Here is a 23,588-nt window from a genome sequence, read left to right on the forward strand (position 1 = left end):
AGCACAACATGAATATGAGATCCCTTAAGTTTTGCTTTTGATCTTGCAGGAACTCCACAATTAAAATTGGGCCCGAGTCTAATTGGATAGTGAAGGGTCCCTGTCTAAACGTATTAACATAAGGAACTGCATGAGACAAGGGTGTGTATTGGCACCAACACTGTTCTCTTTGTTCCTGGCTGACCTCCACAGTGTTCTAAGGCATCTAAATACTTTTAGCCCAAAAATGAATACCATTCTTATTAGCTGCCTTCTATGTGCAGATGACTTCGTGATTTGTGATTTGACAGGAATTGGGATCCAAAGAAAACATTTCAGATATTTGCGGACTACTGCAAGAAGAAAAAAAAAGAATAAATATGGAAAAGACCAGAGTGCTCCAAAGGGGGAAACATAGAAAAAACAAGAGTGGGGAAACCAACAAAGTCAAAGTACTGCTTGATGATTTCTCCCAATGGATTGTGGGATCAGTCCCTCCCTTTCAAGTCTGGGATTCTTGTAAGGCCTTTATTAGAGGGGTGGCAAAATCTTGTAAAGCAAATATCATTAAAAATAGAAACAAAACGGCCGAACAGTTACAATAAGAGCTAGATCAAGGAAGCCAGCGCCACTTTAGAGTCGATTCGCAAACAACGGAATCTAGATTACTAAAAGCTAGACAGAGAATTAGAACTTTCTACGAGCACCAGGCAATTACGAACCAGAATACATGTCTACAAAAGTGGCATGATGAAAGCGAACACACTGGTAAATTCTTGGCCTGGTCCGTGAAGGAAAATGCAATAATGCCACCATCAAATCTATTTTCGATGAGGACAATGGTCAAATAGTACAGCATATGGTGGAAATCAATAAAGTTTTCCTGTCGCACTATAAGAAGCTGTACTCTGCTCCAGCATTGATATATCTTGAAATGATTAATAAATACCTTAATACAATGGAGCTGCCCATAATAACTGGTACTCAAAAAGCCCAGATTATGTACCCAATTACTAAAATTGATATCTAGGAGGTCATCAAAAACACACCGAGCAGAAAAGCTTGCTGCAGTGATGGACTACCCATTGAAATCGATAAAATATTTATGCCACAGATAAAAAATCTAATAGTATCAATATTCAATACGATTTTGAAAGGGTGCCAGATTCCTAGAAACTTCTCAGAAGCAGTTGTCGCAGCTTCTTAAAGAAGGGTAAGCCCTCTGACAATCCCTGGTCATATCGCCCAATTAGCTTATTGAATAATGATTATAAATTACTTACTGAGAGAATGGTGGCTAGAATCACCCTACCAGTATAAAAGCTGGTGAATGAGGATGAATGTGTTTTTTTGCCAGGCCAGGTAGGTTTCTCGCCATTAATACAATTTCTTTTTTTCTAGGCTATAGATTACTTGTCAAACAACAATAAAGCAGCAATCATTATGATTGACACAGAAAAAGCATTTGATGTAGTCAATTGGGACATTTTGATTGCCATTTTAATCAGATTTAAGTTTTCCACTGGTTTTGTCAATATGTTAAAGCATCTATACAACAAAACGGAGTCAAAAACGATAATAAATGCACATACTGCTGGCGCAATCAAGATCCAAAGAGGCACTCGTCAGGGGTGTCCGATGTCCCGGTTTTATTCGCTTTATTCATCGAACCACTAGCATCATCGATATGCCAGAATACATCAATTAAAGCGCCTGTAGCTGGGGCTTCAAAATTTAAGTTGTTTGTGGATGACCTTATTCTCTATTTGCCGGTAGATCCTTTAAATACCAAGCAAACCCTCTACACAATTAGAAGCTTCTCCAATCTAAGGGGGTATAAAATTGAGAAATCGTATTATTCAATTGCCCAGATCAGGTTTTAACCAACGATCTTCGAATGCAGGTCTCCAAATCTAAAGTAATTTGTTATTTGGGCATCTAGGTTTCCCATAACTTTCTACAGCTCTTTTCACTTAACGATGTATCCACCTTGAACAAAGTTAAGACTATTTTAACTAACAGTCAAGCTCTACCACTTTCCATAATTGGGAGAAACACTTTTATCAAAATGATGATACTTCCATTATTTAATTTTATTTTTTCAAATGTGTTCATCAAGTTTCCCCCAAACTATTTTATGGAAGTAGATAAAATGTTTAATAAATTCCTTTGTTTTACAGTCAATCTGAGATAAATTAATTTACTCGGGGTAAGTCCTTCAGTTAATCCACTGGTGTTTGAGATTGTACATATTTTATCGTAGGATGAGTTGCGTTTTATTGTATTTTATATTTGTATTTTATATTCGGTGTTGTGTGTTATCCTATCATGATGCTGTAATTTAAAATAGTTTAACAAGAATGAGGTCAAAATAAACATCCTTTTTTTTTTAACTAAAAGTCTCATTTTCAGTATAGTAACTTAAAATCTGATTTTACCATTAAGGAAGATTTAAAATTACATTTGAAATGAGTGGAAGAAGCATTTCTCTATATGTTCCTACACTGAAGTTATCACTTCTTTAGTGTGATAAGGTAACCAAGTTTTAGTCTGTGGGAGAGATGGCCTTAATACACTGAAGACAACTTTAGGAGTTTTTCACTGTCAGGATATGTAAAACTTAAACACACATGTCACACTTTTTAAATGTCATGCACCTGCCCTATGTGCATTTAGGGACAACCTAATGGGTAACTTATAGGCATTAAAAAAGAAGGTTTAGGTCTGGGAAATGGCTTTATTTTGACAGTTTGAAATTGCAGTTTAAAAATTCACTGCAGGCTGCAGTGGCAGGCCTGAGATGTTTTACAGTGCTACTTTAGTGGGTGGCACAATGAGAGCTGCAGCCCATTAGTAGCATTTAATTTACAGGTCTAAACTTTACTTTTTTAATACTTATCAGCCACCCTAAGGTAGACTGTAAAGGTCCATAGGGCAGGATGCATGGTATTTCAAAATTAGGACATGTGTACTTAGGTTTTACATGTCCTGGAAGTAAAAAATCTACAAAGCTGAGCAGCAAGGCTGGCTCTCTCATAGAAAAGTACTGTGTTACATTATAACACGTCATAGTGCATAATTTTTAGGACTAGCTAGAAAAATGATTCAAGGGCTAAAAGTATTAGTTATTGTAAGTCTAATGGTCAAATCAGATTTTAAATTACTATTTTGAAAATGCCACTTTTAGAAAGTTGCAATTTTCTTGTCAAAAGCCAAATCTGCCTTTCTGCCAGTGTACAGTGTTACCTGACTATTAATGGCTCTCCTGTGGGAAGATGTGTATTGCCCCCAGACAGTGGACAAAAGGGCTTGGGTGTGGAGGTTGGCTTTTCTCCTGCAGGATGGCCATCTGGACTGGGCCAAGGAACTTAATTAAACTTCAAAAGGTACCTACCCTGTCACAGGCAGATGTAGCTCACACCTAAGCCTGCCCCTCATTGTCCTGCTTGCCAGCCAGGCAGCAATTTCTGTAGGATAGAGGCTCCCTCCAGAACTGCTTTTAAGTTACCACAAGAGAGGGTTTGCTATTATCATTGCCATACGTCTGGGTGATCACAGAGAGCTCTGCACAAGGGAGAAAAGGTTTTGCCATGTTGGTTTTATGTAGAGAGGGACACTGTGGGATAGCTTATAGTAAACACACAGGAAGTGCTGCAAAGTGGGTATGGCCACTCCTGGTATTCTTCACCCCATTGGTTAAGGAGGGGCCAGAAGTTTCCCAATTGCATAAATGTGGTATCCCCAGTACCTTCTTCAGAACATATCTGGGCCTGTGGAGCACAGTAGAAGGACTAAACTTGTGCAGAGAGATGCCCAAAATTGGGCCAGGTCCCACTTGAACCCAGGATTCAGAAGTGGACCTCTGTTAGTCTACATGAACACAAAAGCTGCAAGAAGCTTACCTTTCTGAAGAGCGCAGTTGACCAGTTCCAACTGGTACTGCCATGGACCCTCTTAGTGGCATCCCCTGGATTAGGTCCCAACCCCAAGTGGTGTCCCTGCGGTCCAGGGGCCCTTGGTTAAGTGTCAGACTGTTCTCCTGCTGCCCAACCCTTAAAGCTGGAATTTAGAAACGTTTTCAAGGGTTTTTGTATGGCGATCCGTCCGGAGACCGGTACCAACCTATAAAGGTAATCCGATGAACGTGTGCGTCTGTTGGGCCAAAGATTCGGGTTGCTTCCAATCTAAACTTTTCCACAGCTGCAAATCTGTTATGGCGGAGGTTGTAGAGAAGGTATCTAACTTCTTGGACACCTGCTCAATATCAGCTTGCAGACTTGTCCACACTGGAGGAATTCATGCTAAAAAAAGTGACTAAGGGCCTCATTTAGATCTAGGCGGATGGGTTACTACATAAAAATGGTGATATATATCCCATCCGCCAAAATATGAATCCCATTATATCCTATAGGATTTATTTTTCGGTGGACGGGATATCCGTCATCGTTGCGATGGAGTAACCCATCTGCCAAGATCTAAATCAGGTCCTAAGTAGGCTTGGGCGGTAAATTCCGTTCCGCTCACAGACTTTGTGGAATTTGGGTAATTTGGCGTTCCACGGAGAATGCGGAATTGCCCAAAATTCCGCGATTTACGGCTTTGCGGAATTTTTTGCTTGTTCGCGCTTTCAAAATGCGAGTTCGAGAGATATTTCCCCCCTAGCACACAAACAGCATTCGCAAACAGGAAAAAAACATCACGAACAGGCGGAACAAGCAATTCCGCACGTTCGCAGAACTCTGCGTGCTCGCGGAGATTTTGTACCGTTTCGCTGAGCTTTACCTAGCGCAACTATGCAAATTCCGCCCACCCCTAGTCCTAAGTCCAAAGGTGGAAATCTTCACTGGGCAATGGTGCCAAATGTATACTGTCAGTGAGGAACCTTCCTTGAACATGCCAAAAATCAGCTGCTTTGGTAAGACTTTGTCCACTGTCTATCCAGCCACGTTTAACCCATCTCTGACACAGCCCGCTGCATTTTACCGCTGAGGATTTTTGACTGCCATTGCAAAGACTAGGCAAGAAGGTAAAATGTCAGACCAGGTCAATCCTGGTCTCTATATCTATTGCAGTCAGCCTTAACTTTTAACTTTGACCCAGTCTAGTGTTACCATATGCCTGCAGTTGGAGCTTTGTGCTATTTGGTGCTAAAACTTGATTCAAACTTTAAAAATTCATATCTCTAGTTTAATGGATTCTTTCATGTTGGTGTCTGTTTGTGCATTACAATTGTCTCTATTCTTATAAGTTGGAGTGGAATATATATTGTGTAGTGTTTTCTTCATTTTAATTGTTTTGGTACTGATGAATATTTTACCTATTTCTCCTAAGTTACGGCTGTCTGCTCTGTGCTGTAGATACCAAGGGTTTCGCTCTGATTTAAATGATTGAGACCTAACTGAGCATAGTACAGAATTGTATCATTTTCACATGACGAGGACTCACATCCCCTCCAACTAATAATCCACATTTCCACATGCAGAATCATAAAGTTTCTGCTAAACCTAAAATGTGTTCACATTATCCTACAGGGAATATGTTTGCACAATACCAATTAAATCTGTTATTTTTGGCTACATTTATACCTAGACTAAGAGAGAGCAGGAAATACTAAAGGGTTATTTACAGAAGAATTTTCTGAATGGTTTAATTATGCCAGCTTTATCACCTGCTAAAACAGTTCATTTCTATAAACAATACAGATCGGAACCTTCAAACTGTACTGATGGTAAAGGCATGAATCAGATTACAGTTAAGGATCTCTGCAGCCTTTGTAAGACATTATGGTGACAGTCCACAATGCATATGTTTTTGCTAACCCTAATTTAACAAATACTTATCACCTGCTTGGATTAACGTAAAGTTATGTGATGAGTGGGAAATGGCTTTCTACATACATTTAGGGCATTTTGAATATTGGGATGTGCATTGCACCTGAACATGTAGGTTTGGTGTAATGTGCAACATCATTGTTATTGCTAACCTGAGAAGTGTGAGTTTTAGAATATAAAAATGTAGTATCTTGGGTTCAGATTGAATGCTTTTTGTCTTTCTATGGCTCCAAAGATCGTAAGGAGTTCTCAGTCATTGTGGATTGGACTTCAACTAAGGAGATTCCTTGGATTCACAAATGTTATCATCAATTTATCAATTTTGCACAAATAGAGACATTCCTTGTGTTTTGAATAAGGCGAATATGAAGATAGATGTTTGGTAGTGCAATCGAAATGATTTTTTAAAAAATATGCTTAAACTAATGTTTACTCAAGCTCCATTATTATGTAATCCTAATACATCATTGAAAATCTTGTTGTGGAAACAGATGCCTCTGAAAGAGCAGTTAGGGATAGTTCTAGTACAAATTGATAATGGACAAGAACACCCTGTCTTTTCTTTACTTGAAAGAGAACTCATGTTTTTAAACAAAGCACAAGGGGACCCTTATAGTCAGAAGGGACCAAGGGTCGCAGCAAGTTATTAGAGACAGCGGTCCCTTTCAAGAAAAATTCATACATATAACCACAACACTCCAATCAGGATTGGGTCTACTCGTGTCCAAATGGATGATTTTTAGGATTTATTTATCAAAATTAAAGCATAAACCTTATCGTAGCCATGAACACAACTTGTACAGAGACGAGATGTCCATTGATGGGGACTAGAGAATTGACAAAGCAATTTTCAGTGTTTATCATATCTTCAGTGGAGAAATATTCATCAAGCCAGTGGGGCTTTTTTGTTTGCAGAGTACACTTTCACTATTACATATATTCCTGGTTCAAGAGTGTGCTGCCTGAAACCTTACACCATAGTTATTCAGAATCATCCACTTAGTTATAATTCGCCTATAATTCCTTATCACAGAATGGGTGAAATAGTTCAGTTGTTCTTAGACAAAGTTAAGATGCATCAAGAACAGAGGATCTGAAGGTACATGTAGATCGTCATATAAAGACACCTTTTGGTCAATGAAATGAGTTGCATTTCAGGTACAAGATATTTTGTTTCAACTAAAGAATTACAGCTGGATGTTCTAGAAAAGAGTAATGACTCAGCCAGGCGTGACAGAGAGAAGTGAAAACTAATTTTCATTTAGTGTTTTTATATATTTCACCAATCGAAATTATTCTTGAATATCTCATTTGTACTTAGCACAAATCCTTATATTTGAAGCTTTGTGTATATCTGTAGACATTACAAGTAGCTCCTGAACCTTGGCATATGATCTCTTCAACCTTCAGAATGATATTATGTGATAATGATTACTTCAGACAACTTTCAGAAATAACTCCGAAAAAACAGTTGGTGTATTTGAATGTTATTTTTCTTCTTCATTGTTTACTCCTTCATATAATTTCTAATACGGGTACTCAATATTTTTCTTCCATTTTGGAACGCTAATTAAGTCCAAGCTAGAAATTTTGACTGGATAATGGAGTAGAAAGTATTCGACTGACATATTGACAGCCCTGGGAACAGAATTTGTCTTTTCCTACTCTGATCTTTTTCTGCCAAAATCAACATCTTTAGTGGGACCTCGCTAAACGCTTATTCAACTTAGGTCAAACCTTCATGGATACAGCCTGCTGCCTTGTACCGCTGACAGATCTGACTTCCATTTTGAAGACTAAGTTCAAAGGTAAAATCCTGGAATGGGCCATCCCATTTAGTGTGCGCAAGTCCCAGTCTACTGGAACCATAGACTGTCATTGGCACTTTTTGGTATAGTTTTCAATAAAAAAACATAAAACTCATATCTCTGGTTCCACCTAATGGATTGTTGTGTTTTTTTTGCTGTTAAACATAAATAATTTGCACCTTGCTCTAGCCATCTGCTCTGTGCCATGTCTCCCAGTGGGGTGAGCTTAGGGTAATTTAGTGACTTCTTGGGTTCAATGTGATGGGATAGTGATATTATTCCTTGAGGTGAGTGACCAACCATCCAAATAATTTTCCACATTCCTACATCTATGTTTTAAGGAACAGCAATTATTGCATGGTTTGAACACTAAATAAAGAGTACCTTGACATGCTCTCTCTGGGATCCACTTTCAGCTTCACATATAGTACATTATGAATTTGGCTTCACCATATTGACAGCTTTCAATGTGTAGACTTATGCACCACTGCATTGGGGAAAAGCATTTTTGCATATACTGTGGTTCACAACAGGAACCAACATGAGCTTGGTACACTGTCTGTCCAGCATGTCTGGGCATACCAGGTGAGTAATCAACTGCCATTATTGACCATGAGTGTTTCTTAGGTCACTGAGATTGGCAAAGTAGCTGGGGTGAAGATGAAGCATTGTATGTTTGTGTTATGCTTTCTTGCAGGGCATGGGTTCAAGAACAGAAAACAATCTTCCAATTATTCCCATATTTCTCCAGTAGGCCATAGAACAGACAGGAGTGAGATGGGTGATGGATCATTTCCAATAAAACTTTAATAACTTCAAAAGAATCAATGTTCGAGCTAAATATTAAAGAAGCATAGTCCACCATATTAGCCTCTTTATACATGGACAGTACCTCCTGCAGTACATTATAAATATATTTCAAGTCGCTGACTGTAGGAAAGTGGATTATCAATAGGTGAGGGTAATAACCTGCAGCTAGCAATAATTCCACAATCACTAATAGGTCCAGTCAAGTCTTAATAAATTAATCCTAGCTTAACCCTTGGTAGCTTGACAAACAAGCAGTCAGGCTTAACTTAAGAGACAGGTATGTGTAAAACATTTGATATCACCAAAACAGGAAATAAGTAAAGGACACAGCACAACAAAAATGCAACACCACTTTATTACAATAGAGAATAGAGTTATCTTCAAAACAACACCAAAATGACAAACATTGAGTGCAGGAAACTGTAGATATCAATGTGTAAAGATTAAATGAAAAATTGTGCTTTCTAGTGCCAACAAGCTCAAAGCACCACTCATGGCTATCTGGTCATGTTGGATCAGAATAAAGTCAAAGATTTAGGCCAAGTGCGATGGAGCATGGGTATGATAGGTTAAATGCTAGGTGCTGGTCAAAGGTTTACATTCAAACTTAGGGCCTGATTACGAGTTTGGAGGTGTGGCGGTAGTCCCTTGGCAGTGCGTTTTCAAAGGATCATATCTGAGCCTTAAAAAGGTACCACAATGGGAGCACCACAGCACATTCCTGCACAGCAGGGACAGTTAAGTTCATGACATACAGGAACTAGGAGTGCATGCATAAAGGGGGGGCACAGCATGTGCAACCTTGCATTTATTTCCTGGCACTGAGGCAACAGGAGGGCCTGTTGGAGCCCCTTAGTCTCCTCACCATCACACTATTCATGGCGGGCTCACCACCATAAAGACTGGTGGTAAGGAAACTCATAATATGCTTGGTGGTGCCACAGGGGCACCACCAGAATATTGTGGGCCTCAGACCACTACAAGACTGCCAGGGATCCGTGCTCATTCGCGGTAGCAGCAGTCCTATGGCAATCCAATCCCCAACTCGTAATACAGCAGTCAGACTGCCGGTGCAGCAACAGCTGCACGACCACGGCGGATTTGGTGGTCCATCGTTATCAGTCCCCCAGTCTTTTTCTTGGAGCTTCTCTCTCATCGACAGACTCGTCATCAGGTCCTGAGGATTCTCAAATCTGAAGTTCGATTTGACAATGGTAATCTGCTGCTGCACGATGACTCAGTGAGCCCCTGGAAGTGATTGTCCTTGTTGTGGATGGCGAGGAGCTCTAGAGCTTTCAGCAAGACAAACCATGCCATCGATGATGGCAGCATAACCCTCAATGTTGAGCTTGGCCCCTTCTGGAGCTTTTCCGCAAAACATTGCAGAAAGTTTCCAGACTTTGAGATCTGCTTGTTTCTCAGTTCCTTTGGGGAAAATAAGGGTCTTGTAGATCCAGCCAAGGATTCAAAGACCTGGGTTGCCTCTTGGTGACTAGGACTATTTTCCACTCCTTTTCCTTTAAGTTGGGTACAGTTCTTTCTTTTTGGACCTTGTCAGTGCAACAGGTGCAGTCTTTCTGAGTTCAAGCCTTCTGTGATGCAGTCCAAGGGTCTAGCAGGGAAGTCCTTCTTCTTTTGATGCTCCAAAGAGTGTTCTGAGGAGTTCCTGCAGCTCTCCCACATGTATCCTCCATTCTCGCTGGTAAGAGGGAGGGACACCCTAACCAATAGGGGTAAAGGTGCCTCTGTTATGATTACTTCATGTGAAGTGTGATATATAATTGACCCAGAATGCACTGTTCCCCAAAAACCAAAATGGAGAGAATCTTTCCTTGGTGTGTGTGTCTGTGTAATCCAACCCAGTGGTGTGGTTAACATCTGACTACACTTACCTTCCAGCCCCTCTCCTAATCTGGTTATGAGGCCCCATATGACTGGTAATTAAGGAAGTGGGGCTGGCCTGGGTGCTATGGCATCTGTTCTCCTGCCTTCAAAGTCCAGCTCATCTCCCCTGGTGTCTCAAGGAAGCAAATCTCCTCCTGTATTGTTTCAGCCCCAGGTCTCTTCACATCTACTCAGGGAACAACTTGTCTCAGGCATTTCAAAGGCTGACCAATCAGAAGAGGGTGCTACAGGGCTATTTTAGGTAGCTTCAGAATAATATGTTCTAAAACTACTTTCCTGTAATAGTTACATTAACTTTAACCATGTCAAATTGTGGGAATTAATTTGACCATTAATTTGATACTTGAACATTATTGCTAGCTAGCCCCAAAACAAAAATGGACCATATTAAGTTCAATAAAGCCTACCCCATGTTAGCCTATGAGGCTAGTAATACTACAATAGGGAAACATGACCTAGGCTGTTTTCCTTGCCAGGGCACATAAAACGTATTTTATATTGTCCCTGCTTTTTACAACTATGCACTGTACCCTTGGGGCACACCTTAGGGTTGACTTATAAATAATATAAAGGTAGTGTTTGACATTGGAAGGACTTTTAATCCCAAAGTCAAATTTGGACATAGTTTTATTTTAAAACCACCCTGCAATACAGGCCTGGCTTTGAAATGACACCAGACACCACAGCACTGCACACTTAAGTTCATTAAGTCCACTAGGGTTTCGGAGCCTAAATGTCCTACCATATACTGGGGTCTTACAGGTAGCTTGTCTTTGCCAGTAATAATTATACCAATTACTGAAATCAAATCTATTATCAAAGTGCATATTAAATAAAACTATTACACCAATACATAAGAAGAAAAACAATAACAATTGCAGTTCTTAAAAATCTTCATGATTAAATGTAATATAATTGCTTATTTATAGCAGTTTAAAAAGTCCTAAAAGGAGAAATGTGCATTCCTTGAAAATTGAATGTACTTGAGAGGTCCTAAGTGACTGTGCATGACCTTAAATTGCATTTTAAAAACACGTCAAGTCCATTTCATGGAAAATAAAATGCATCATTAATTTTCATGGGCTTTGTTGAGCAGGAGGATTCAAACTGCCAGTGCATGGTGGAGGGCACTAAGGAGCTTTGCCAGTAGAATGTATGTAACCTCTGAGTATTCCCAGTGGCTTTTATTCTGGCTTCAAAAATGGCCAGAATCTTTAACGCCCTGATGTAAAGCTGTGTAAGTTCTGGGTTCAATGCCACATTAGTGGATTGCCTACATATTTGAACAGCTGCCTGAATAAAGGTGCCCTGCAACATCCTTCTATGATTTGTTAGCATTACGGGGCAGAGACAGAGGATGTGCATTAAGGTTTCTTTTTTCTCACCACAGAGTCTACAATTCATCTTGGCCATTTTGAGCCATTAGTATAGTTGATTCAATGTTAGCTTAATACCTAAGCACAGGCTCATACATTTAAGTTTATAAAAGCAAGCAAATCGATTGTCGAAATATGCTTGTGGCTTTAGAGAGACATAAGAGTTAATGCTGTGCCAGGCATGAGTTCACTTTTCCAGGTTCTCTTTGTCTCCTTCCAGAGAAAGGAATCTGGTAGATCTGTTCAGGATTTTTTTTAGCTCTGCTGTTGAAGCCCTAATGCTCCATAGATCAGAGCCTTGCACCAGCTGGAAAGCATCTCAGTTTTTGAGTCTGGCTGGTTTATTTCAAGCCAGATGCATGCTGCTAGTTTTTTGTCCTCTACCAATCTAGGTCTATCACACATTTTTAAGAAAAAGCACTTTATGACAATTGATTGTTTTGTCGAGCCTAGCTCTAGGTATAGTTGTGTCTGCAATGTATAGTTTGGGAGTCTGTATATGGCCCAATATGTTATAGCAATAAGCAGGTCCTGCAATGTTACCACCTTTGTTCCTACCTTCCTTTCGCAGCCATACGAGATAGATGGAAGTAGCTTTGCCCCAGTGGCCTCCTGTAAAGGGGGCAATATTGGTCCTTGTAAGAATTTTGACAGGGCATTGATGCCAAAGGTTATGGAGGCAGCTGTGGTTTGCATTGCATCCATGTGTGCAAACAATGTGCCTCTTGAGTTGAAAGATATCTCGAGGTATTTGTATTTTTGTTCAGCTGTTAATCTGACCCCTTCAACCAGCTATGCTCCAGGGATTTTGTTTTCCTGCTGAACTTCACCACTTTAAAAAAAATTCATTTCTAGTTTGTGCAACTTAGTGAAGATTCAGAGAGTGTCTACGAGCCAATGCAGGCCTACAGGAGTCGTGCTCAATAAAAACAAGTCATCTGCATTTAGCATATGATTAAGGCAGTGGGCCCCAAATTTTGGTGGGTGAACATTTATGGAGTCTAAATATATGTATAAGCTTGAAAGATTGATGTTAAAAAAAGAGAGCGAGCACACTCCCTTGTTTCAACCAAGTGGTTGTATCCATTTTCAGTAAAGGTTTTGAGCCATCCCCCAATTTAATGCCCAGCCAGGTTTCAGCACAAAGGAGTTGGATGGGTCTCATGATTTTCAATGTTATCCAAAGACTGATACATTTTTCCCATAATAGTTTTCAGGGGACCCTGTCAAATGATATCGGAAAATTAATGAAGCAGGAGTATAAAGTTGATTTTGAGTCGAAAGCCTTCTCAGTGCAAAGAGTCAGAGCAGCAAAGCTGGATAAAGTTTCCTGGCCAGGGCAAAATCCTGCATGATTCCTTGGCATAAGCGCCAGATGGTCCACCCATTCTTGCAGATCTGAAACACATGGTTTGCAGGGATAACCTTCGTTTCACCCTTTGAAGATTTGGTAGATTATTGATCCATGCCAAGAATCTGGAACTGCTTGATGAAGGTTCACTGTGCTGAAGAGAAGGCCAAGGTTTTTTGCCCATAATTTGTGATTAGTTTTATACAGGGCAGAAGAGAGCACATTTGGATCTGGAGCATGATCATTTCGACTCCGCTGTATTATTGTTTCTATTTCTTTTAGATTCATTTCATCTGGTTCTTCTTCCCTCTTTAGCTGCTTCATTACAGATTTTGCCATTACCCTCCCTGTTTCCTGGAGTGGCAGCCCATCTCATCCACATAATGGCCCTGCGAGTTGAGCTGTCTTTTTAGATGGCTCTTGGTCAGGAGGCTGCTGCAGGCTTTATGAGTCCCTTCGGCTGTGTTAGCAAATGGCTCTTCTTGCCTTGCTGAGAAATATTTTTGCCGGTGTTGGGACCATACCTCCTCACTGATATTAGCCCCAAAAACTGCAGTGTTGTCCTCGATTATGACGTGGATTATTTTCCAGAAGGCCCTAGAGCCTCCGGAGTTGCATGAATGGAGCATCTTCAGAATGTCTAAGTGCTGTTTCTTGGCCAACCATACTGCTCTCTTGAACTCATTGAGCAATGTTCTGACCTCGTCTAATTCTTCTTTCACCAGAAGATTGCATTTCAACAGGTGGTATTCTCAATTTAGTGCCTTTTTACAGAGATTATATTTTTTGACATCCACTGGGTGGATCTTTGTTTAGTAATTACCAGTATAGTGGAGATTTTTTTTTACCATGTTTTGTTATCAGAATCATGCACTACATCTCCCAATTACCATATACCTTTGGAGGACAGAGCACTGGCCTTGGGCCTGGTTAGCGGAGCCCAGGGCACTTTCAGAGTCAGTAATCACCAGAGCCAGCATCAGTCTAATAAATGGGGGTGATCATGGCAAAAAGGATGACTTTACTACATTCAAAACCCCAGACGAAAGGTGATGGGCAACTAATCTACACCGTGGTAGTTCTCATCATCTAAGTGGGAAACTGGAAAATCCATCTGCATTTGTATGGGCAGTCCCAGATCTGTGTTCCACTGTGAAGTCCATCCCCTGTAGGGAAATGGACCACCTCAACAATTTTAAGTTCTCCCTCATCATCTGCATTAGCCATCTGAGAGGTCTGTGGTCAGTTTGAACATGTAAGTGAGTACCAAACAGGTACAGCCTCAGCTTTTTCAGAGACAAGACAAGGGTGATCAGGGCAAAGATTTAGTTTTCCTACACCGAGGAGTTCAATGACAACATAGAGGAAAGAGTTCCTTTATAAAGATATGGAACTCTGAGGTGACTTGCAATATCGCTATCATATATGGGAGAGTGTACTTTATTCCTTATAATGCATGGTCACACCATCACCGTTCCCACAAACCACTTAAAATCTTGGTGGGTATCTCTTTCATAAGAAAGAGATAACATGTTTGTAATTATGAAGATCACAAATAGAATCTCTAGTGTAAAATTAAAAAGCTGATAGATATGTGTTGAAAAAAGACATTAGAATCAGTTTAATACAAGTCAGTGTTTGAATAAGGCACAGTAGTTCCAAATGTGTAGAAACATTCAGAAATATTCTAACGTATCTATAATTGCATAAGGAGAGTAAAAAATAAACATGCTGCCATAAGTATCTCCTTCTTCATACAGCTAGAAATACAGAGCAGAAGAAAGAAAAGCAACATTTCATTTTTGTTGCTTAAACAGGTACTTTAATTATGCTCTGTGACCTGATCTGCCTTTGCCCTCAGCTGTTGTCTATGGCAGCACACATTGGGATGTCAGAACACAGTTAAGCGGCTACCTTATTCCTTTATAATAGGTGACTGGGTGAGTCGCAAGTCACCTATTATAAAGTAATTAAAGACAGGCTGTTATACAGGGATTGCACAATCCCAATGATTATAAGCATTTATATTCTGTGGACTGATTATATGGGGTGTTCTTGTCAAGACTCCCATAAGCCTTTCAAAAAACATGCCCTAATGTATACAATTGTTTATTGATACTCTTTTTTCCTTTTTTAAAGCTAATTTGATGATACTTCTTTTAAGCTAATTTGATTGGGAGGAGCAGTTAATTTACCTGAGAGTTCATTCTGTAATTGCACTTATTTCGACAGGTTTTAGATACTTAAGAAGTCATTTAAGTTGTCAAGAATATAACATTGGCCATATTGTCCCAGATGTAGTACTTCTTGTTCCTATGATCTTTGTTATGGCAAAATGATTAGTTTAGGGGGAACGATGAAGCACAGTCTTTGAACGAACACTGTAATTACCTGTTACCTGCAAGAGCATTGATATTTCAGAGATTATCAATTTTCTGCAGTTATTTTGTTGCAAATGCGGCCCTTCTTATGACCTACCTGGAACAATTGTCCAAGCCGATCAAAGAAAATAGATATTTGGGAGAGAATTCAGGAGATTCCTAACAGATATTTCGATCACCTCAGACTATTACGTAAACAGATATAACTTGTGGGGAAATAATTGTGTCTGGATTATGTGAGGAAATAAGCTACAGGATTAATTTTGTTAAAAAAAAATTACAATTCAAGAAGGAGAGGGGTCAAAGGGTAGCTTAGATTAATGTTGACTCATTTAAAAAAATAGAATTAGCCAGGCTGTTACAATGTTTACCCAGTATGTTTAAGAGATTAGTCATGACATTGGGAAGAAGAAGTTTATTTCTGCCAACTATGGTTCAGTATTATAGGTTTAGTAAGATAATTCTGTCAGAATTTAAAATGTGATTGCATACTCCATTTGGCGTAACAACTTTTAAATAGGTGTCTATAAATCTCTATATGTTGCAGTGCCCTCCATTTAGAAATGCGTATTTTCAAAGCCTTTTGCATGAGCCCACTGCACTGGCACAGGTTACATCCCATGACCATCTGCAAATCAAAATGAAAGTAGATGATACCCAACTCCACATAACTCTGGGCAGTTATGATCTCAAGAAGTGGAACATCACTAAATTCTTGCAGCTTGTAAATCTCTGGATGAAGGAGGAATACTCCTGTATGAAGATAAATGACAATTCTCCAAGTTTACATTTCTTCAGATAATGGCTTATGGTTCATTTCCCGTAAGGAACTAGGAACTGTCCCATTGCCAGCACATATAGCACAGAGTTTTGGAGTATGTTGGTGGAAATACATTTTTTCTTTCCAAATGACCATAGTGGCTTAAAATACCAACCTCTTTCTCATGTTAATGTGACTGTGAAATCTCCTCAACATACTAAACTTCTCAGGTACTTGATGATGTGGAGATCGAAATATGGTAAAATTGTTTAATATGCAGCCTTAAAAAACAGATCCTGACACTATGTATACTGTGACACAAAGCTTCCACAGCCTTCAACCTAAACAAATCATTTCAGTTCAGTGATGAAAGACTTTCACTCGCTTCTGGAAGTGCAAAGAATAAACTTCAAACTGCTGTACACTGTTTCCCAACTTGGGAGTGCTACGGACACGTAGAAGCTTTAATTCGAAACTCTACGACTAAACAACAAATTTGGGGGCAGATTTACAATAACTGGCGCATCCCTGCATATCAGCAGGGATGCGGCAGTTATTTTGGGTCACGGCAGACACCTCTTGCGCCACCATGGATGTGCCGCATTTACAATGCGGCGCACCATGTGACAAGAATAGACAGATGCATGACGCATCTGCTGCCGTAAAGGTGATGCATTGCTGGAGTCGCGTCGCAAGCGCGACGCAGCTCCAGCAAGGCTCGGGGTGCCCCTATGCTAACATGCTGCGTCAAGCCTTACGCCTGCTTCAAGCAGGCGCAGGGTTTTGACGAAGCATGGCCGTAAAAGTGACTGAGTGAAATCTTGTAGATTTCACTCAGCCACTTTTAGGAGGCATTCCTGCGCCAGAACGCACCACCCTACGCCGGAACGCCCACATGTGGCGCAGGGCTTTACAACGTGACGCATCTCCCTAGATGCGTCACGTAAATACCCTGCAGCATGGCACTGGCTTTGCGCCGCCACTGCATCACAAAAGTGACGCAACGGCGGTGCAAATGTGGCATACGGGGCTTGTAAATCTGCCCCACAATATCCAGTATAGCAAACCTGAATGCACAAGTCAAATACGACCACAGGTTTCATAGAGTGACACCGAGGTGTAATTGGGTGCACAAACCTGGGTTTTCTATGTCCAGCCCTCAGACATCTCCCAAATCTCCCAAAGCATTGTCAGCAAGACCTCCTCCACATCCTACTGTGAAGCTACCAGAATTACCTCTCCCCCTCACAAAGAGTGGACCACAATGTTTGCTATTTGACTGTTTCCAAGGTTAGCATTGTGGCAGCTAAACATCATATCCATGGTCCATCATTTCCATCATTTATTCAGATATTCAGTTACCTGGAAATGTATCTGTCAATTGTGAGAGCTGCATTGCCACAGCCATCAGCGGTGTGAATTGGCTTTCCATCACCAGTTAGCAATTTACAAAACAAACCAATAAAGCAGTACACAGATCTTCTAATCTAAAACTCAAGGGGGCACTATTCAGGCGTGATAGTGTTAATTACGGATCCCATGTGACACAGCATACTACAGCACAACAGTAAGTATTTTACTGGTGAGCATGCTAGCGGTTTTGGTTGCTTTGAAAATGGAAACTAAGGATATGCAAAGCTTTTTTTTCACCAGAAACGTTTTATCGGGTTCTTTAATTTTGCTTTTACCAAAGATTGCCAATTTACCTTAACTGAACACTGCAAGACACTTCTCACCTCACTGGAAGATACTTTTCATATTAATTTAAAAAAATATTCGACCTTGGAAAATATTTCAATAGACCTAGCTTCGCAGTTCAGTCTGCTGCACAATTGGCCTCAGTGAAGGTGCAACAGCATCTCAGAGCACCACACCTGTCAGTTGCCTGCAAAGCACAATAAAGAATAAGGACAGGCTACATTCTCCCTTCCTCCCCCTCCCCCCGCAAGAAAACAATTACAATTGACCAGAACTAAGTCAAATGTTGCGCATGTTATAATGTTCCAGAGCAACTATTTTCAGTGTGACGGCGCATGCGCGCTCCGCGACATGCAAAGCACACCTCCTGTTAATTTTAGGAGAGATATTTTAATGCTTACCACGGTATAAACAGAAATGTTTAATCCTTCATGTAAAGATATCTTTAAAGCACACGAATACTCTAAGTCAATCACACACAGACATAACATAAAATAACATGACGCTACAGAGGTTTCATTTTACAGAATTACAGAACAATGCCTTTCTTTCTCAACTCTATATAGCATAACATGAATCAAAATCAATGTATTTTTTTTTTTTTAACAGTCCGAGCATTTCATTCTAGGTTACCGACAAGATTAGTCGTAGGGTTTCTTATTTTCTGCACGCCTCCATAATGTGGGAACACCATACAAATTCAATCCCATCTAGGCTCTGTTCGACCATGAAGTCTCTTTTAAAGTAAGACAAATAAACTCAGCCCTGTTGAGTCAATAATTTAGCAACTCTCTCCTCTGGAATGGTATTTATTATTAAGCTCAGCCTGCAGATGTCATTATGTTTTTGTAGTAATTTTTATGGCACTTCTGTACTTAAATTTCCTTTTCTAATTTTAAATCAGGAAGGCTAGAAGTTAACTCTTTCATTAATAATGATAATACATTATTCTGAAACTAATTTCTTTTATTAGATGGAGGACGTTATTGATGACATAATCAGTCTGGAGACATGCTTTAACGATGAAGGATTAGTTTGTGCGGAGCCTGCCCTCCTGATGCCCAGTAACGTGAGTATTTCTTTGGAGTTTGCTTCTTAACAGCCAAAATGGAAGACGCTGTACAAAAGTATAGAGTGAATAAAAGGGGCTTATTTATTCCTACCGCTGTGCAGTCCTTTAATTAGAGCAGTTATACAGATGTTAAATCATTTGGCTGTTGGTTGTGCATTTCTCATACTGCTGAATCGTGTGCCGACTCAGTCGATCGGTATGCGGGATTTTATTCCGTGTACCTCAGTTGCAGTGACGTGAGCCAAACGTTTCCGAGTCAAACTCGCAGGATTTTTAAGGTCTCTGGCTAACAAAAAAATGAGACTTCATCCAAATGAGTAAAATACATTTTAAAATCAAGTGTTACTAAAACTTGAACAATTTAATTGGATGAAAATATAATTTTAGCTAAGTAATACCTGTCTGGATGTATCACGCACCTCTAAATGACAATTGGATGAGCTGAAATATTATTCCAGTGAATGTTTTATTCACAGATTTCTGAGGTGTGCTATGATCTGTTTGCACCATACACAAGCAAATGTAATGTAAGCATGCTTTTGTTCGACATTATTTAAATGAATCGAAGTACATATGTGAGTGCGTGTTTTAAATGGTAACCACTTGTACCAGCCCACATTAAATTCCCAATACTAACAACTTCACTTGCACATTTAATGAATGAAACTACGACTACCAATTCACCTAGATGGCTTATTTGTCCGGAATAGTATGGAGGTTTACATGTAAAGTAGTCCGATGATAAGGGAAACTAGTTTAAACCATGGGTTACAAAATGTAAAATGTTACCATGGAATGAATGTATTTATCATTTCTGACATGACTCATACTGGAAACAGAGATGTTTTTCTAAAGGGCAATATGAGCAGCACGTGATATGTTATAAGTAGGGGGTGTGAAAAACAGTGTTCAGTTTTTCACAAGATTTCACAAAATTCCAATACATTTTTATAGGATACATGTTTTTTTGCACATTTACTGCACAACCTTAATGACACAAAGACACATTTAAGCTTTAAATGTGAAACTTACCTTAGACCCTTTTAGGAGACCATGAACCATACTGAGACTTTACTCTGGTGTAAAGAACCAAGGAAAATGTATTACATAGTTTGTGCAGATTTGTTTTCCAGAAAAAATATGAAACACATTTAAAACATGGAAGAAAGGAATGAAATGAATTGTGACACAATATGTAGCACCTAAATTACTTATAAATTATTAGAACATTGGAATGTTGGGAGCTCCATTGAAAACAATGGAGTGCTCCGGGCTTATAATGGCTGGTATAAGCCCAGAGCACCAACATTCCAATGTGTCTTTGTTCACAGCTCTGGCTGTGAACAAAGACTTCAGGGAGCCTGAGGGGATTTGAATCCCCTCGCGCTCTCTGAAGGCTTCATTTTGTAAGAACATTCTGCCCTCTAGTGGCAGAATGTTCTAATAGCCTTATAGCCCTTCGTAGCAGGGCTATACCGCTATTAAAGTCCCGCTGCGTTAGTTAAAGTCCCTCACCTTCGGCTCGAGCCTTTAACGCTGCAGCGGGCATTTAATAGCCGGTATAGCCCGCTACGGCGGGCTATAAGGCTATATTAAAAAAGATTACTATGTGCATTCAAACCCAAGACTAAATTCAAGTACTTTGATAGCATTACAAAATTGTGCAAACTAATACTGCACTATTTTTGTTTCATGTGTAATAATAAATGGAATAATGTGTTCTTTACTCTGACTAAGATAAAATCTTGGTTAACCCTAATCACTGATTTAGTACTGAGGAAACCGGTCCCCTGGAAAAGTCTTTTAATTAATTTCACCCATTGCTCATTCTACCCCTTAACAAAGAACTGAATTTTACCACCAGGGGCATGGTCACCCTTTCCTCTTCTTTACCATCCTTCAGACTGCAGGCCACTTGACTTTTAATCAATAACAGAGCCCAATTATAGATCTCTCCCTGCTCCACAATTCTATCAATGGCTCCCCCCACATCAATCACAGTTCATCTGCTTTATTTGCCACAACAGTCCCCAATCTCTCACTTCCTGCACCTGTTTGCAGCACCTAAATTGCCTTGTGAGGCACCTGGAAGCCAAACAATCACCCTCTTCGAGCTCCTTGGAAGGCGCCCCCGACATATAGCAGAGGGGCGCCCTTAGTCGATCCATGGGTAGGAGCCAAGGGGAAGAGTCCTTCATCTGTGTCATCTCAAAGGAGGGCCGCCCCATGACGTCATCAATTTGGGCCTGGGGCTTCCAGCATATAAGGCCACGCAAGGCGAAAGATCAGCCTCTTTTCCCTTCACTGCGCACGGAGATCCATCTTACCGCATTCGCACAAGGCCCAGAGTTTGGGCACATGGGAGGATGCAGCATTAAGGTAAGCACGGTAGATGAAGGGGCACGGTGGGGGGGGATGACCTTTAGTGTAGCGCAGAGTTGATGTGCTTAATTGTAGCAGTGATGGCTCCGTAGTTGTTGTGTCAGAGAGCTGAGAATGTTGCTACTAAGTCTAGGTCGCTTGTTCGGTCCCCGTATGAGGCAATGTTTCACAATGCAATATAAATTGCCTTGTGGGGTACCTAGAAGCCAGATAATCACCCTCCTTGTGCTTCTTTACTTTTACTCACTGGCATCAGCCACAATTGTTATGTCATCATTGTTTATGCTGTCAGTCTCCCTCAATAGCACCACCAATGTTGAGTTCCAGTTAATAAGAATGTGACTACCTGCCACCTTTTGGCTACTGCTAATTTTAAAGGTTTTGTCTGCCAAGTACTGTTCAATACCTTTCATGTGCCCCTCTTCCACACCCACACACTAGCCACAGTTTTTCTTCCTAAACTGCCTACACCTGCGTATCACTTGGTGAGCTGTGAATGTCATTGTTCTGCAGTTTTTTAAAGCAAGAGCTTGGCCTAAAAATATCATAGAGCTATACAAGGACGATTAAATTGCTCGAGGTCAGATTGTTTTTGCTTTTTCAGTTTAGGATGTGCTTTTTTTAACTCACAACAGATACATACATGAAATACAGAACACAGTATTATACTTCAAGTTCTTAGACCATGCGCCACACTCAACAACAATTGAACTAGTTATTCACTAAACTACAATAAAAAGTAAGATTTAGTAGCATTGCAATTACTTGTTTGTGTAGTGCACTTGATAGTTGCACAAGTTTTTATTGTTTGTTGGAGTAAAACTGAAAACTACATACCGAAATCAATGTAAAAGTTTGCAATGTAAAATATTAAGATAATGCCTATCGACATCAATGTTTTCTAAACATCTATAGGCAACGCTACCTTGGTTGGAGGATGTGTCGACATTGAGGGCGAGATGCAAGGAGCAGGGAGGTAATGCGCTGGGTTCTGATCCTTAGGATTTGTAGGCAATGCTTCGTTATTGAACCACTCATTCGGTGATGCATCGTCATCGAGCAGCACTGGATGTAGGCAATGCATCATTGTCAAGCTGCGCAGCCACGATACAATGTCCTTGAAGCAGGCTATGCATTGGCACCGAAGGAGATGCATCTCTTACGACCTACGGAACTGCGGTGATGCGTGGGTTTTGAAGATGCAGCACAGAAAACCCACATCAGAGTGCCCAGGACTGGAGTGACACCACTTGGAAGGGTAGGATTCACAGACAGCAGAGTCCAGGTACTGTTGCAGGGTTCCTGGAAGTCGTTGATGTCCCTGAGACGCCAGAACAGGAGGCAAGAAGGCAAGCCCTTTTAGTCATTCTGTATTCAAGTGATGTAGGTCCGGTCCTGCTCACCTAGGCAGAGAGGGCAGCAGGCAGGTCAGCACAGCAGAAAAGCAGTTCTTCCAGAGCAGCAGTCCAACAGAGTGGAAGTTCATCAGCAGCACAGCAGTCCTTCTTCCTTCCAGAGTATCCACAGATCCTGAAGTGTACTGAGTTGGTAGGGTCAGAAGTCCATTTCTTATAAACAGGGGGGCTTTGAAGTGGGGGTTACTTCAAAGAGGTGCTTTGAAGTGCACAGGTATCCTCAATTCCTGCCCTTGCACCAGACACCCTCCAGGGGTTTAAGCTTTACTTTGTATGGGAGCAGGGCACAGCCCATTCAGGTGTGTCAGCTCCTCCCTCCCATCCTGCCCACGATGACCCATCACAATGTGAATGGCCCATCAGGCGCACCTAAGCTTTCTTTGTGTGTGACTGTCTAGCGGGAATGCACAAGGCTCAGGTGCCACCCACCCCAGATGTGTATTGGAGAAAGGCAGCAGTCACACAGGGCTTAAGAGCAGAAAAATGGCAACTTTCTCAAAGTGGCATTTTTAAATTTGTAATAATAAATCCAACTTTTTTTGGCGTTCCCATTGCAGTGCCCATTTTTTAGGACACAGCATTGGGAACGTCAAAAACAAAAACCACCAGACAGGAGGAAACTCCTAATTTGAAGGGCCGTCTGACCACAGCTTTGGTGGTGCACCGGTGAGGCAGACCTCGTTCCCCACCGTCAAAGTCATAATCAAGCACTAAGTGTGAAGGGAGACTTAGGAGGAGAAGCCTTTGATTCCTAGGCCAACTCCCCAGCTTAGCACCCACCCAGAGTGAAGGTGAGCTAGTTCCATAACCAGTTTAAAGG

At 40.6% G+C, this 23,588-nt stretch overlaps 1 protein-coding gene across 2 annotated transcripts in view; it reads left to right on the forward strand.

Moving 5' to 3' along the window:
• Window positions 1-23,588, forward strand: part of TFEC (transcription factor EC) — a 331,120-nt gene that overhangs the window by 192,268 nt on the left and 115,264 nt on the right. For both annotated transcript variants that reach the window (XM_085650598.1, XM_085650599.1), the window contains exon 3: window positions 18,873-18,968. In XM_085650598.1, coding sequence (XP_085506724.1) covers window positions 18,873-18,968 — 96 coding nt within the window. The remainder of the gene's footprint in view (window positions 1-18,872; window positions 18,969-23,588) is intronic.

Source organism: Triturus cristatus, chromosome 4_1 (genome assembly GCF_964204655.1).
Source record: "Triturus cristatus chromosome 4_1, aTriCri1.1, whole genome shotgun sequence".
Classification (NCBI taxonomy): domain Eukaryota; kingdom Metazoa; phylum Chordata; class Amphibia; order Caudata; family Salamandridae; genus Triturus; species Triturus cristatus.